We start from the raw sequence: 15,125 nt of genomic DNA, 5'->3' as shown, positions 1-15,125 counted from the left end.
TAATGGGGTGCCAGAAAGGAGCCTCCCTGTACGACATATCATTAATTTCCTATACGTCATGCGCACCGTGGACAACAATAGGTATCTTCTTATCGTATGTATGCCATCAATACGATAAGAAGAAAGAGCTCTACACAAAACAGGAAAAATCAGCACGTGGTCTACCTTGGGTCTACCAGACAAAACACTAGACGAACTCAATTATAAAGAGTACGAGGAGTATTATAGTTATTGTTAAGGCCTAACACCATAATAATGTGTCAGACAAACAACACCAATTTCCTGGTCACTAACTAGGAAATTCCAGTACTAGGAACGCCAGAGCAACGAAATTCCATGGGCATTACCCAAAATATCCAGACCAAAACAAATTTGACAAGTTGATTTTCCAAATTGGTCCGTCCGTGACCTCATTAGCTGGTGCCCATTATGTAAACAACTAGGGGTTGTATTCCAGAACTCTACTCAATGCTCAAGTCAGGTCTTGAGTATGATTTAAAGCACTAGAAATCATACTCGAGTCCTTGCCAATAGGGTCGTATTTCCAGTGCTAGAAATCATACTCAAGTCCTGACTTGAGCATTGAATAGAGTATGTAAAATGATTATTTATTGTGTGTTTATTGTTAACGTTATATAAGTTCTCTTCTTTGTAGCTAATATAAATTCTGAACTATTTTCCTACATATTTCAAGTAATTATATAAGCGCAGCGAGAATCTGCTTTAAAATAAATAAATTAAGTGTTTAGTCAAGTAAGAATCCGTGTTTCAACAAAAATTTCATGAAACGTTTCACAAATTTATTTATCTACACGTTCTTAGGTTTTCGCGAATGTTACACTTACGGTTGACCGTGACCATGGAACCTGTAAAGAGCCCGAAACATTGGTTTGTTTGAAAGAGCAAAGATACGCGATTAAATTAATTAAATAAATGTATTTTCTATTTCTTTCTTCGATTTAAATATATAATAATCGCGATAAAAAATAGTTTCATTACCTACACGTATACGTGTTATTACACGGTACTGTACAGATGCATCGACATGACGTGTTAGTCACGGGATACTTACTTATTTTATAAGAGAGCCTAAGTTCTACTCCAGCTTGTTGTATGTTGACTCCAACGACTTGGATATCTTTGAGTTGATGTTTACTCTATCTCTGCTAATTGCGTCATTCTTATTTCTTAGACTTACCATATATTTTGAGTTATCTCTTCTATCGCTTATAATAATTCTAAAAAGAACGTTGAAATAAAGAATGATTTTATTTCAGTGGGATAGTTTTTTATTTTCAGCCTCTTAGGACAAAATTAAACAAGCGAACTAAAAAGTTATAGTTTTATTATCTATGTACATCTAATGACTATCAATATTTACAATTGATTATTTGGTACGATCACGATTCATTACTCATAGCTCACCAGCAGCATTTCTTCTTCTTGTAGTGGGTCACGTGCTTGATGATATGGATGGGGTATGGCTTCCATATAGCCACGGGTACTTCTATTATCTTTTCTATTGGTACATGGACCTTCTTGATGACTTCATAAGGTTTTTCAACGGGTATGTGCACTTTCCTGATCACCTCGAATGGAACTTTCTTGATTACTTCGTAAGGTACTGGCCTCTCGACTTCAACATGTTGCGTCTTGTACACATCGTAAGGTACATGCTTCACGACATCGACGTGAACGGGGTAGGGTTGAGGCACTGGCACTTTTACTTCCTGACGTACGGGGTAGGGCTTTGGCACAGGTACGGCGACCTTTACGTGTCGGGTCACTTCGATTGGTATACGACGGATGACATCCTGGACGACGGACTGGAGCTCGTATCTAGAGGCTGCAGCAATAGGACGGCCAACGCTTACAGAGGAACCGATAACTCGCGGTGATCCAAGGGCCGCACCGCCGCCACCGTAATCTGACCCGGCTCCAGGTGAGTGAGTATCGTCGAGGGGCAAGCCGGGACCGCCTTCATCGTATGATGAGCCAGCTCCAGAGTAACTCGGGCCTGAAAGTGCAGGGCCGCCGATCGCAGATCCGGAGTAGCTTGACGCCGACAGGTGTGCACCACCGTGTCCTCCTAAATTACCCAGTGGAGAGCTGTGGATGTGCGTTGTATCAATCGTGGGCGACGGCGCAGATGGACTGTAATGACCCGCTGATGCGCTGTATGAGGTCGGCGGAGCACTTATAGATGGTGAATATGAATCACCATGTAAAACTCCAGCTCTTGCTGTATACGCTAATGCGGATAAGAAGAACACCCTAACCTGTAACAAAGGTTTTATTATATTTAGTTTTATGTCTCAAGCTGTTTGTTTCTTAAAGATCATTACAGGAACTTACAACAAACGCCATGGCTTTTAGCTAAACGCTTTGGAGCCAGCCCACGTAAATTAGTTGTTATTGCCTCGGAGTTTCGGCGGTTTCTGAATTTATAATGTAACGTCCCCAGATATTTATACAAGTCAAACATGTTGCAGTTTCGATATGACGCCCATGAATAAATTAAACTAGCAGCTCTCGGATGTCGCTACGTCCGATACGTCACACAGCCGCCGTTGATTTTCTATGTTAATATGTTAACCTGGGTCATTAATGAAATCAGAGTTTCCTAAGATTAAGAAACTGCGTTAATTTGAGGCCTTTGCCATAGACTTGCCATCGTTCTCTAGTAATATCTGCTGAAGAACTCTGCAATAGACACAGATTAACAATATGAAGCAATAAATTTTTATACATGTATTATTCATGAAATTAAAAGGTTCAAGTTGTTTTCTTTCTAAATATAAACTCCTCAAATATCTGGAGGTAGTCAAATTAAAATGTTTCAACTTTGGCATTTGTGACTTACCCGCACTAGAAAAATATTTCATTTAAAAAGTGCTTATGTAATTTTTTTTAAAGTACCACTAAAATCACATACTGTTTAAACAATAGTTCCAATCTATCGAGTTCTTAGCATTTCTAGATGAAACTATTTTTTCGGATTTAAATCACGTAACTAAATTTGTTTTCTCAAACGAACCAGGCAGCGTTTCGGGTCCTTTGTAGGTCCCGTTGTTGTCGCGAGTAATAAAATAGACGACTCGGTCCACACAAATTTATTGTATAATGAGGCAGAAGAAAAGTAAATAAGGCGAAAAGGAAGCCCCAAAAGGGCCGTATTTTCTACAAATATAAGTTAGGTTACTTGATTTTAATAATATTAGATAGGATACATGATTTTAATTGAAAACTGATAAAACTGATCAGAATTCAAGTTAAGACGAGCAGGAGCACTCGCTGCTGACATTTAGTAGAGAGTCGACGACGGAACGAAGCAAAGTGACAATGACGAGACAAAAGAATTAGAGAACAATTCAAAATTTCAAAAGGGGCCAGGAACCAGAGAAAAGGGTGATAAAAAAGATGACATTGAAAGAGGTCGCATCGTCACACCGAGGTCACGGCTGACTGAGATGGTAAAGTTATCAATCAGTTATATCTTATTTCCAATGTTTAACAATAGGTTTTATTTACTTAGAAATAACTACTAAATATAATTTATGGTACTAAGTGCCCTTGAGTGAATTAATACCATTGCTACATTGTATACCATTAGGCACGCATGGCCGTATTATTTTTACAAAATACATATTTTACTAAAAATGTATATTTTTTATTCAGTGATATTGTCGTTCTTCAAGCGTATCTCAATATAAAAATGTTAAAGACAGCAATGGAAAAGATTTTTTAAAGATTTACTTTAAATAAGGTGAGTGCATTGTAAATACTGATGGTAAAATTAAATTGGAGAACTTACTCCTTTGTAGCTTTAAATAAAAGCATGCAAATATACGATACATTAAGCAATCGATTGAATTAAAATGAGAGACATATATAATAATTAATTTATATGTGTATCGATTTGGAATCAATCATTATTATATTTGAAAAAATCGTCAACCGAGCAGAATAAATGTTTGAAAGGCGTGATGCGCAGATCCTTTTTCAATCTAACCAAATAAAAGAAAGATCTGAAAGTTTCGAAAGAGCACCTTTCATCATTAATAATCGTAAAAATACATCTTGTACATTAACAGTGATCACCTTCAGGGCAAAGATAAGTAACCCAAATTCTATAAAACAGTTTTATTTATGAGTGATTTAGTTGTAATGCAATGTGCACCAGGAGCGTTAACTCTACTGTTCTAATCACCTAAGAGCATTAAATGCACGACAGCTTGCAGGTAATTTATCTTGCCAGGCGAAATAAGTGCTTAAAACTAGTGCTAAAAACTTTAGAAGTTTAAGTAGTGATACTTACATTTTATGAACGTAAATACGAAATATCTTTTTTGTAAAAACCAAATTGAATTTGAACCTTATATTGGTGTGAAGTAGTATCCAATATGGTGACGATTAGTTAAGTTACAGCATTGTGAAGTAACATAATTATTTAAATTTATGTGTAAACTCTTTTCTAAATTATTTGATGATTTAAACGCAGATTCTTCCTCTCAGGAAATTATATAAGAGTTTGTTTTGTTATTTGTTTCTACTGCAAAGTACCGCTGGCAGCTCAATTGACATAAAATAATAGTGTGAACAAACTATTTTATTTAATATACATAACATAATCTAATTAAGTTAATTACACCTTATCTACGCCTGAGCTACGATTCTGGGGTATTCTAGTTTAATCGGCTGTCTCTCACAAATTTGAATACTTAAATAAAATTTAAATAATTTGAATAATAATAATAACGCACACACTCAACATAGCCCCGCACTAGGGAAACCCTGTGTCGCGGGTGCCATGGACACACACATAGACAACCACAAATTACACCCAAATTCACGAGAGAAATAAATGTAGGCCATACAAATATTTCTCCTGGCCCGGGAATCGAACCCGGGGACCTCTGCATGGCAGTCCGGTATGGTAACCGTTCGGCCACAGAGGCAGTTAAAAATACTATATTTTTTTAGTTTGTTCCTAAATAAATTAATGTTATCGAGTTCTTAGATTTTTCGCGATCGTTACACTTAGGAAATGAAACTATTTTTCCGGATTTAAATCGCGTATATTTGTTTTTTCAAATAAATCAACGTTTCGGGCGCTTCACATGTCCCATGGTCACGTTGACTTAGTCAACCGTAAAAAATAGTTTCATTTCCTAAAAATGGATGTTTTTATTATTAAAAATGTGGCAGAAAACCACATCTCAAACTAGGTGTTAAACTTGGGAATTTCCTGTACTAGAAGTACCAGAGTAACAGAATTCACTCCGGAGGACTACGCAGAGCACCCTGACTAGAACCAGTTTAGAAATCTTTATTTCACAACTTGGTACAATCGGGAACCGCACGTGGGTTCTCCACATACAGCGAGAGCCCACAATGTAAAAAGGTCGACAATATGGATAATTCTTAGGAATCGCAAATGTCCATTGGCGCCTGTAACCGCTTCTCATCATTCAAGTAGACCATCAGACTGTTCAGAGTTTGTTTAACATAAAAAGGAACAGAGACCCGGAGACATTATTTGGTTTAGACACCTCTAATTAAGTGTAGGAGAACTTCTAATTAAATACAAAAACAAATAAGGGATGTGGGATTTCTTCTAATAAAAACACGAGAATTGATTTCAAATGTTTATATACTGTTTGTCCGATTTATATCGTTATATATATCGTTATACGTATAATCGTTACATTTTTTAAGCTCACAAAGTAATGTACTTCTACTCATGACTACTAATTTTTGATCGGTGTTCACCATATGTCATCATTCATTATCATATATCATTTCAGTGTCTTGTAGAAGTACTTGTCAGTAGAATCATATTCGATTTCAGCTCAACATAACAATGTCAGAATAGGCAAAATACGCACCTTGACGTCGAGTTGCGGACACCAGCCCGTTACACCAAGTACCAAGTACCAACAGTGTCAGAAAGTGCATTTTCTATTACGTCATTCGTATATTCCATAATTAGGCAAAATTCATAAATTGACATGAGAAGCTCAATAAAATTACAATCTGACCCATATAAGAATGACAGTTTTGATTTATAACACTTGAATGAGGCAAGTAAGAATGATGTAAGGGCCATTGAAATACAATGATGACTCCGATTCGTTATTTTAATAGAACCTGTCGGTTTCTCCACGCCATGTCACGTAGCTTGGAAACTTATACCTTGATGAACACGTTTAACAAAACTTTTTGGCCGAATTTTATTGTTTTTCTTCTTTGAATTTCATCAACAGTCTTCTTTTACGTAACGAATGTAGGGTGTAATTAACCACAACTATATTAATTTTTAATAATTATTTATTAGTAAGTGTAACAAATTCAGGATGTTTCATATTAACTTTCAGTTTTATTTGGCAGATGTCAGCCTTACATTAAAATTCTTGGTTACCTACACTATAGTTACTTAATGAGGAATGAGGTTTATAGATTCCACGGACGAAATTAGGCTATAATTTTATAAAAGTATTTTAAAACAGTAGGGCTAGCACTTGAGCGAGAGCGACATAATGCGCGAGATCCCTATGCGAGAATAGCACTATTGCACTAGTCGCGCCCTGTCGTGCTAGCTGTACAGAACAAATAAAATTTCATATACATATGTATAATTTGTGTTTCGCCTCACTAGCTCGGAAGGGCTTTCTTTGTCATTAGAAATGTGCGCGCAAAAGCGTTTTTTGCAAACTAGTGTGGAAAAGGTTTTTGAAATTCGAACTTGACGATGGACTGTGATGCACCTAACTTTTTCTTTCAATGAAAAATAAAAGATAATGACACGTTCAACTGCGCGATTTGTCATACATTATTTATGTAATATAAATCCATTGGTATATTTTATTCTTATTAATGTTGACATAAACAAATTTTATTTACTGTAACTGTTTTGTTTATAATTCAACTGTTTTTCTTTCATCTACTATTTTTCTCGCTATAGTGACGTGAAAAGTGTTGTGTGTTTCGCTCAGCAGCAAAGTTGTTTTGCGTCTCATGCCTTACAACCCTCGCTTCGCTCGTGGTTCCTCAGGTTTCAGTACAAGCACTCGTGTCAAATAACAACTTTTCAGCCTTGCATAACAAATACCTATTATTATATCAAGGGTAAAGATACGATGAAAAATGTTAAAGTTCAGCAAATGTGTCTCTCTTTCATGAATATATTAAATACCTAAAATAGATTGGTAGTAAATTTTCAGTATCAATGAAAATAAGTATACCTACTTTCTACCGGATTTCCATATACTAAAATTCTAACAATGCACATAGTGCACAGTGTGTTTTATCATAAATGCTTTAAGGTGTGACGCGTTCTTTAATAAACATTTCCGAAATATTTTATATTAATTATGTCTTAGTGGACGGCTAAAGGTCTGATCTACATCCTTTGACTACACACATGACAGACAATCTTAGTAATTAGTTAAATAAACATTTTATACGTCTGTTATTAGTTGCTTATCAATTTAAAATCAAAATATCTACGTCAGTAATTCAGTAGACATATACAGCTTGAAACTGCGTTCATTTACTCAAGATATTCTTCTTTTCTGAAGCCGTTACAGGCAGTTACATACAGCCCAAACCTTTAAATTATTTTAGTCAACTATGACATATTTTATATAGTATTCACTTAGTATTTTTTATTTCAACTAAACTAAAGGTACATAGTGAGTGTAATAAAAGTTAAAAAGTCTTTGGATAGTTGTTTTTAATAAAGTAACAATTTTACATTACTCATTAAAAAACGAAAAAAATAATAATTGTACAAATATTTCCTAACTTAATGACTTAGTTATCACCCTAGATTGCAGCCTCTCGATGAACTAAATATATGTAGTATTATTTACAATACTAGGAAAGGTGATGAGAACCAATCTTTGTGAGTTAGCGTTGCTCTACTTTGACGTCTACCAGCCGTGTCCATGGCCGTGCCAACCCTTGTGGTGAACAGTCTCGTGCACCTTATGATGGACAGTCTTCACTACTGGCACGGGGTAACTCTTCACAACATGGACTGGAACTTTCACATGCTTAACAAACGGCACTTCAACAATCTTCTCAACGGGAACTGGGTGAGGAACTTCTACATGAACCACCTTTTCAATTGGGATTTTGACGATCTTTTCTACTGGGTAGGGAACAGGCTTGTCAACCTTGACTTGCTGGATTTTAACGACTGGTACGGGCACATTACGGACGACAGGCACTTGAACAGGGTACGGCTGTGGAACGGGGACCTGTACGGGATGGGGAACGGGCACAGGTACAGGCTGTGGTACACGGTGCACTTGTTCCCTGTACACTTGGTAAGGCTCATCCTTAACACGGTAGCGTACTGGAACTTTAGCGTGTACGTCGGCAGCGTGGTGAATGTGATCAATTACTGGATTCTTAGGACCAGGTAGAGGGGCTTCGTTGCCGACAACGTGTGAGTGGTCTGACGCGAAACCACCAGACCCAAATCCAGAACCAGAGTGAGGGCTGCCAGAGAAAGAGCTTCCAAGGGAAGAGCTTCCAGGGAAATAGCTTCCAGGGAAAGAGCTTCCAGAGAAAGAGTTTCCAGACAGAAAGCTACCGCTGCTGTATTGATTAGAGTCGTGGTAAGAACTAGCAGACAGAGGTGCGCTATGACTGTACGATGAAGACGACAGAGATGAATGTGGTGCACTGTAGTGTTCATCGGAGCTATATGAAGAGGGCAACGGCGCCGAGTAGGATGAACCGTGGCCGAGGTCGTGGCCGTGGTGACTTTGCAGGATGCCTGCATTGCTGCTGCTCAATAGCACAGCTAATAACGCCAATTTTTTCTGAAACGAAACATTATTTATAAGTTAAGCTGTTCTGAGTTGTTGTTTTGTAATCATTCCTAATTTTTGTGGCATATGATACTTACAAAAGCAGCCATTTCGATTAGCTAATCGCTGGCCACCTGAAATACCCGTCTGTTCTGTAACAAGCGGCGCTTGTTTGTGTGGTGTCGTCTGTTTGTTCTTCTTATTTATATTGATATCTTCCTTCCTTCGCAACACGAGACATCGAGACCGAATCTGAGGAACTGGTTTTGAATATCAAGCTCTCCTTTTCTAACGGAAATATGCGACTGAATTAATTCTACGATCGATTACTTAATAGTCAGCGAACGAAGGAATATAGGCCTATCACGAAAAGTATTACAATTTCCCAATAACATTAACTTAATATGGAAATTAGATGATTAAAGAATAGTTTGAATTATTGCACAACTTTTATGATAAATCAACCTACTTATATTTACTATCTGTACTTATATGTATACTCGGAAATATTTCTTTTCTACAAAAATATGACTTCTAATAACTTTTGCTTCTTTTTTTAATTAAAAAAAAAAGTTTAAGTAACGGTTTAGTAATCTTTGAATTCTACAATGTTTATGCTTGAAAATAGTATACATAGCCATTGTACTCGTAATTGCCTGGAATTACCGTAAAACTTATACTAGAAGGAACAAAGGCCCGTTTCAATAAACAGCTGCTACATATATACCACCCATTCACATGAAGCACTAAAGTACTAAAGGAAGTATACTTCCTCCATCATTAATATGTACAGCAAAAGCGTGGAACACACAGCCAGCATCTGCACTTCCTGAAAACTATAATTTAATTCAAACATAAGTAAATGTTTTCTGTGACTGTTTGAGAAGCAATCTCGGGACGCAGGCTTTACGAAGTAAATCATTTGCTTGTGTTTGTGTGTCTATTCTGCGTATTTGTGTATTTTGCAAAATTTTTAAATTCACTCATATTTCGATGGGTCCTATGTATAAGGGAAAAGCGCAAAATCACAGTTTTTACAGGATACGGTTTCTTTGAATATGTTTCATTTTGTTCTAACGCTGGCTTATAGATTATAATGAAATGAAGCATTTCCCACAAAAAAGTGAAAGTGATCAAATTGTTAGTTTGGCCCTTATACTTAGGACGCATCGATTTCATTGCGGCATTTTTATTATAATTAATTCCAATAATTGTCCAATAATTTCATCAACACCCTTAGGCCTGACACACAGTCGGAATAACGTTTCGAAAATCCGTTTCGGAATTTCGTTTTGGAATTTCTAGGGCAGCAAAACCATACAAATCACGGACTTATCACACACATCACAGAACAGGGATACACATACGGTATTATTCGATTTTTTTTCCGATTCGAAATTTCGTATGGTGGCTTGTGCATTTGGAATTCCGCACGGAAAAAGCCGTTCCGAATACAAGTCTACCATAGATTTTATAGGGCCGCAACACACGGTCGTAAATTCCGTGCGTATTTTCGTTGCGAGAACACTTGGACTCAATGCCTTGCGTCTCTCAGCTGAGTCTGTTATTCCGAAGGGAAATAAACGTATGTGTGTGATGTATATACGGAATCTCGAATCGATATTCCGAAAATTCCGACTGTAAGTGGCCGCGGCCTAATAATAATGGATAGTTAATTTTTCTAATTTAGTATGTTAATAGTCAATTATTTGCGCCAAAGTATATATTTTGATTACAGTGTTCTATTTTGTGACGGGCCATGGCAGCATAACAGCAAGAGCTATATAATTAGCATAGTCCTCAATGGAGAGTCATGGGCCCTCTTGACATGCTTTTTATTACTCATTTATTTTATTTTGAATATTTTTTATTATTATTACTATTATTATTATTGATAATGTATTATATAACACAAGCAAAAATTTCTTTGACAACCTACAGGAGGGGTTATCGCTCTCCCAACTAAGCTGCGGCATGAATAAGCAGTAGATGTTACGAATTCCTGTATGTGCTCGTTGTAGATTTTGGTTTTTAATGTCTTTTTTGCCTATGAAAGTTTTCTTCACTCAGCCAATTTGTTTCACAAAAAACATATGAATATAATATTAGTAAAACATAATGATATTCAATAAAATAAGTATTTTTTATTATTTCTTTTTGTTTTCTGTCATTTTGTTTTTTTTTTTTGTGATGTGAATGAATCGTGTAATTTTCTATAATTGTTTGTATTTATGTATTTTGTGTTTCTTTTTCTTCATCTTTTTTTTTATATTTAGCTAAATTACGGTCAAGTATGTGTATATTTTATATTTAAAAACCTTCTTGTTCCGGATTAAGTTCGTATCGATTGAGACGTCATTCAGATCTAGAAACACCCAAGATCTCCTCCATTCATAAACAATCATAGTAACCTCGAAAGACATCTTTAGTAACCAAGACTTTGATAACAATGATTAGAATTTATAACGACGTAGACTATGTGTTGAATAAATAACATTTATCATAAGCGTACATTTTGACAACTTTCAAATGACGCGTCATCATTTGCTAACCATAATGCCCACTTATGTGATATTAATTAACAAAGAAGAAAATTGACTTAACTTTGATATGTACTATTTAGTAGCAATAACTTATTTCTGCCTCCAAGAAATAATGTAAACTGTGAAAAAGGGTGCTAGTGAAATTACAGGCACATGAGACTTACCAACTTATATCTCAGGGTGACAGGCGCAGTGGCAATGTCAATCAGATCTTTGCTATTTAAAGCTCTGAGTGGCACTGCAATTGCCATGGATAGGCGTTAACACTAGATGCACGACTTCTTCGTCCCGTCACTTGAACTAAAAAAAAAGAAAAATCTTGAGATGAGTTCTAGACTTAGGAATTCATGAGGCTGCGCGTTTGACCATGCGTTCTAACCTTATTTATTTATTTATTTATACATTTTAGGACAATTCACGGACAAATAATATAATTATAGTATACTTAAATATGAATAATCCAATGCCGTAAATGGCATTTCCACCAACATGAAACAATATAAACAATATAAAGTGCTTAGCAAGCCGAAAAGAGAATATGATTATTTAGTTTAACCATTCCAATTATAATTGTAAGTCAATGATTCCAATATATATTTTTTCTATATCTATGACCTTTCCCGAGGTCTGACTATCTTTTTCAGGTCACCTAAACGTCCTACACTACCCATAACCCACACTGCGTTAATCTGTAAGCGGTTTTTAGAACTTGTGCAACAAAAATGTTTCCGAGCTATAATTTTTTATGCGTCTGTTGTTTTTTCCGTTTTTACATAATGGTCTAATATGAATACCATTTACGCTATCTTACGATGACTTGTAATACAAAGTTCAATAAGATAAACTGAAATTATTTCACAAGTAACTTCAATATTTGAAATTAAATACACTTTATAATGGCCTTCCCTCTTAAATAACAGCCATGGTCCACATATTTATTATGCGGTTAATTCTTTTCGTGATTTAAGAAAGGTTCCGGCATGGTCTATGTAATATTAGGATTTCTATGTCAGCCCTGAGTTGCCTACTACTGCTATGGCCTCCCCTTTTTCTTTCCACACCTTTAGGTTATGCGACCATCCGTAAAAACTTATTACTCCGGTTCTAGAGCATTATCATACCATATCAAGTCACTGCCAAAGTAAATTTGCAACGATCAATCACAAATGTTTGATTGTGAAAACCTATTAAATAGTAATTTGCATACTAACTCCATGCATACATGCATATTAAAAGAATTAAACTCATAATTGTATTCAGTTAGTTAGTTATGTTTTAATTCTTGGATTCAGTATAATTTATTTAGTAGAGAAGAAAGATTTTTATTTGTATAGAGTGATACAAAAAAATCCGAGCAAATTTTAGCTGGTCACAGTCCAAACTCGTGACTGCAATCACCATTGTCAAAAGAAATGTTAGTTAGCGAATCAAAATTTTGTTTCGCCATTTCAATTTCCGACCGATCTTGTTTGAGTGTTTTTATAACCGACTTCAAAAAAACGAGGTTTTCAATTCGACTGTATGTTTTTTTTTGTATATATATAACGCGCTAACTTTGTGAACCGGTTTTGATAATTCTTTTATTGGAAAAAGGGTACCTCAGATGTGGTCCCATTAAAACTTGAAGAAAATATTCCACCTATAAGAGTGACAAACTAGAGTATGAATGACTTTTGAAGTCGGTTCTTTTTAGTACCTTCTCTATACTGTTTTTTTTTTGTTATTTGTTTGGTGTAATAAAAGATAATACATTAGATGGTCGTGATAGGGAATCACGCCCGCGAGCTTGTGCTACATCGAATGACGCCAACGGTTAATTAAGTAGTGGCCCAGTTACATCAAATTTTAAGCTACTTAATCCTCATTAAGTATGTCGTTTAGTGTCATACATAGACTCTATTGAGAAAAGCATTTCGTTTCATAACTTGCGCGCATCATAAAACATAGGCAAGCGATCGGAGTGGTGCGAGCAGAAAGCGCGACGCACGCAAAACGCGATCTGTTCCAATAGATCTAAGTTAGTGACATCATCTCGAGATATAAAAATAATTACTCTATGTACTACCTGTCCTTTCTTTAATACTTTGAGTGGTATCAGCTACTCTGATGTCAAGACTAAATGCCGTTACTGGTTGCAACTACGAATTTTAATTACAATCTCGTATAAAAGTTTCGTCGTTTAGTAGCAGTAAAGCCTTGTGAAAGAGTTCAGCCAGGATAGTACTTGGCAGTACTATTTATGTTTATGTAGTTATGGACAGGCATGTAGCTCAATCAGGTGCACGACTTGTTCGTCCCGTCATTTAATATAATAAAAAAAATACAAGAGACGCAATTTTTAAATACGATACCCATAAAAGTATTTTATGTTGTATTGTTTAACGTAAGGTTTACTTTTCGTTAGAAATAAATTCGATAACCACAGTAAGTTTTTGTTGATTTCCACGACATGAATATGATGCTAGGTTCCATAAATCAATCATCATTTCGTTACTGACTTAATGAATAATACACAGGGTTATTTGTAAATTATTAACAACATCGTAGATATTACTAACATCATAAACAACAACTTAATACTTCGTCACATTTTACTTTCATACAAATATAAAAATATTTAAATAGATCGCACTAACGATTGATAACTCTGTGCAAAACGTGGGAGTTGTCGCCGGATTACCAAATACAGATCTAAAGAATGTCAGATAGTATAAAAAGAAATTAACTTTACTTTTGGTCAATTTATCATGTTTTGTCAATTCACGGAACAAAAGTTGATGTTTATGATCATTGAGTATATAACCAGAAATATAGACGAAATAAGGGCCATCCATCCCTGGTCACTCATCAGGCAAATGGGCCTTATATCACTTTTAAATATCAACTCTTGTTTGCGCTGAAATCACAAATTACAAAGCTGAAATAGTACAGCGCCAACAACTGACCTGTGTTACATCCGTATCCGTATATTCCAATAATATTCTGAATTTTTTGTAATAAAGATAATATCTCTAAAAATAGGGACTGTTCCATTCGGTGGTGTAGGAAAAACAGCAAAACATCTAATTACAAAACAAACGGAATCACATTTCATCGGTAATTAAATGTTAAATATGTAATTTTTCAATTTTCGTCCATTGTAGCAAAGCTTAAGTTTAAACGGTCGATGTCAAGTGAAACAATTGACGACACCTGTCAATTATCTCGAATTCAGGCTGGCTAATCTTAGCGCAGTTGTCACCGTAATGATTTAGCAGAATAGTTTTCAAACAAATTAAATGACGTCTGTATTTCTGTAATAATCCTGTATACTCATTGCTACTCTGAGTTTCAATTGGAAACTTTTCGATAAGGTTTTCTGTCGATGACGTATTATATTTTTAGTATCTACTTCCACACCCGGTAGCTAGTAGCTGCAAGTCCATAGTTCAAATTTGAATTCAAATTACATTTGTCTAATAATAATAATATCTAATCATCACCCTTGCATGTCGGAAGTATATTTGAGAACCACGAAGTTTTTGCGAATACATCTTGTTGGTTTTCTTGAGTTCAAAATGGTAGCAAAGTTCCCTAGTTTAAGTATGTGATTCACATTTAAATCATGAATGTTTGTCTTTCTCAATGGCTGATACAGTTTTTTTTTTCATTCTGTCTAGAAAGTGTTACCATTTCACACAATTCAAAGACAAAATGAAATAAAAATTAACACACGTTTCTTTGATTAAAAGATTTCTTTATATTACTTTACATTCAATGA

At 35.5% G+C, this 15,125-nt stretch overlaps 2 protein-coding genes across 2 annotated transcripts; both read right to left on the bottom strand.

Moving 5' to 3' along the window:
• Nucleotides 1–1,421: 1,421 nt before the first annotated feature.
• LOC113238377 lies at nucleotides 1,422–2,439 on the bottom strand. Its single transcript, XM_026475218.1, has 2 exons — nucleotides 2,356–2,439; nucleotides 1,422–2,279 (listed from the first exon to the last, which is right to left on the bottom strand). The coding sequence occupies exons 1-2, from the start codon at nucleotides 2,365–2,367 to the stop codon at nucleotides 1,422–1,424; spliced, it is 870 nt and encodes a 289-aa protein (XP_026331003.1). The 5' UTR covers nucleotides 2,368–2,439.
• Nucleotides 2,440–7,724: 5,285 nt separating this feature from the next.
• On the bottom strand, nucleotides 7,725–9,178 carry LOC113238376 (mantle protein-like). The gene is made up of 2 exons (XM_026475217.1): nucleotides 8,921–9,178; nucleotides 7,725–8,834 (listed from the first exon to the last, which is right to left on the bottom strand). The coding sequence occupies exons 1-2, from the start codon at nucleotides 8,930–8,932 to the stop codon at nucleotides 7,935–7,937; spliced, it is 912 nt and encodes a 303-aa protein (XP_026331002.1). The 5' UTR covers nucleotides 8,933–9,178; the 3' UTR covers nucleotides 7,725–7,934.
• Nucleotides 9,179–15,125: the final 5,947 nt, after the last annotated feature.

Source organism: Hyposmocoma kahamanoa, unplaced genomic scaffold, assembly GCF_003589595.1.
Source record: "Hyposmocoma kahamanoa isolate Upper Pololo Valley unplaced genomic scaffold, ASM358959v1 95, whole genome shotgun sequence".
In the NCBI taxonomy this organism is placed as follows: Eukaryota; Metazoa; Arthropoda; class Insecta; order Lepidoptera; family Cosmopterigidae; genus Hyposmocoma; species Hyposmocoma kahamanoa.
This window is presented reverse-complemented; position numbering and strand designations above follow the sequence as displayed.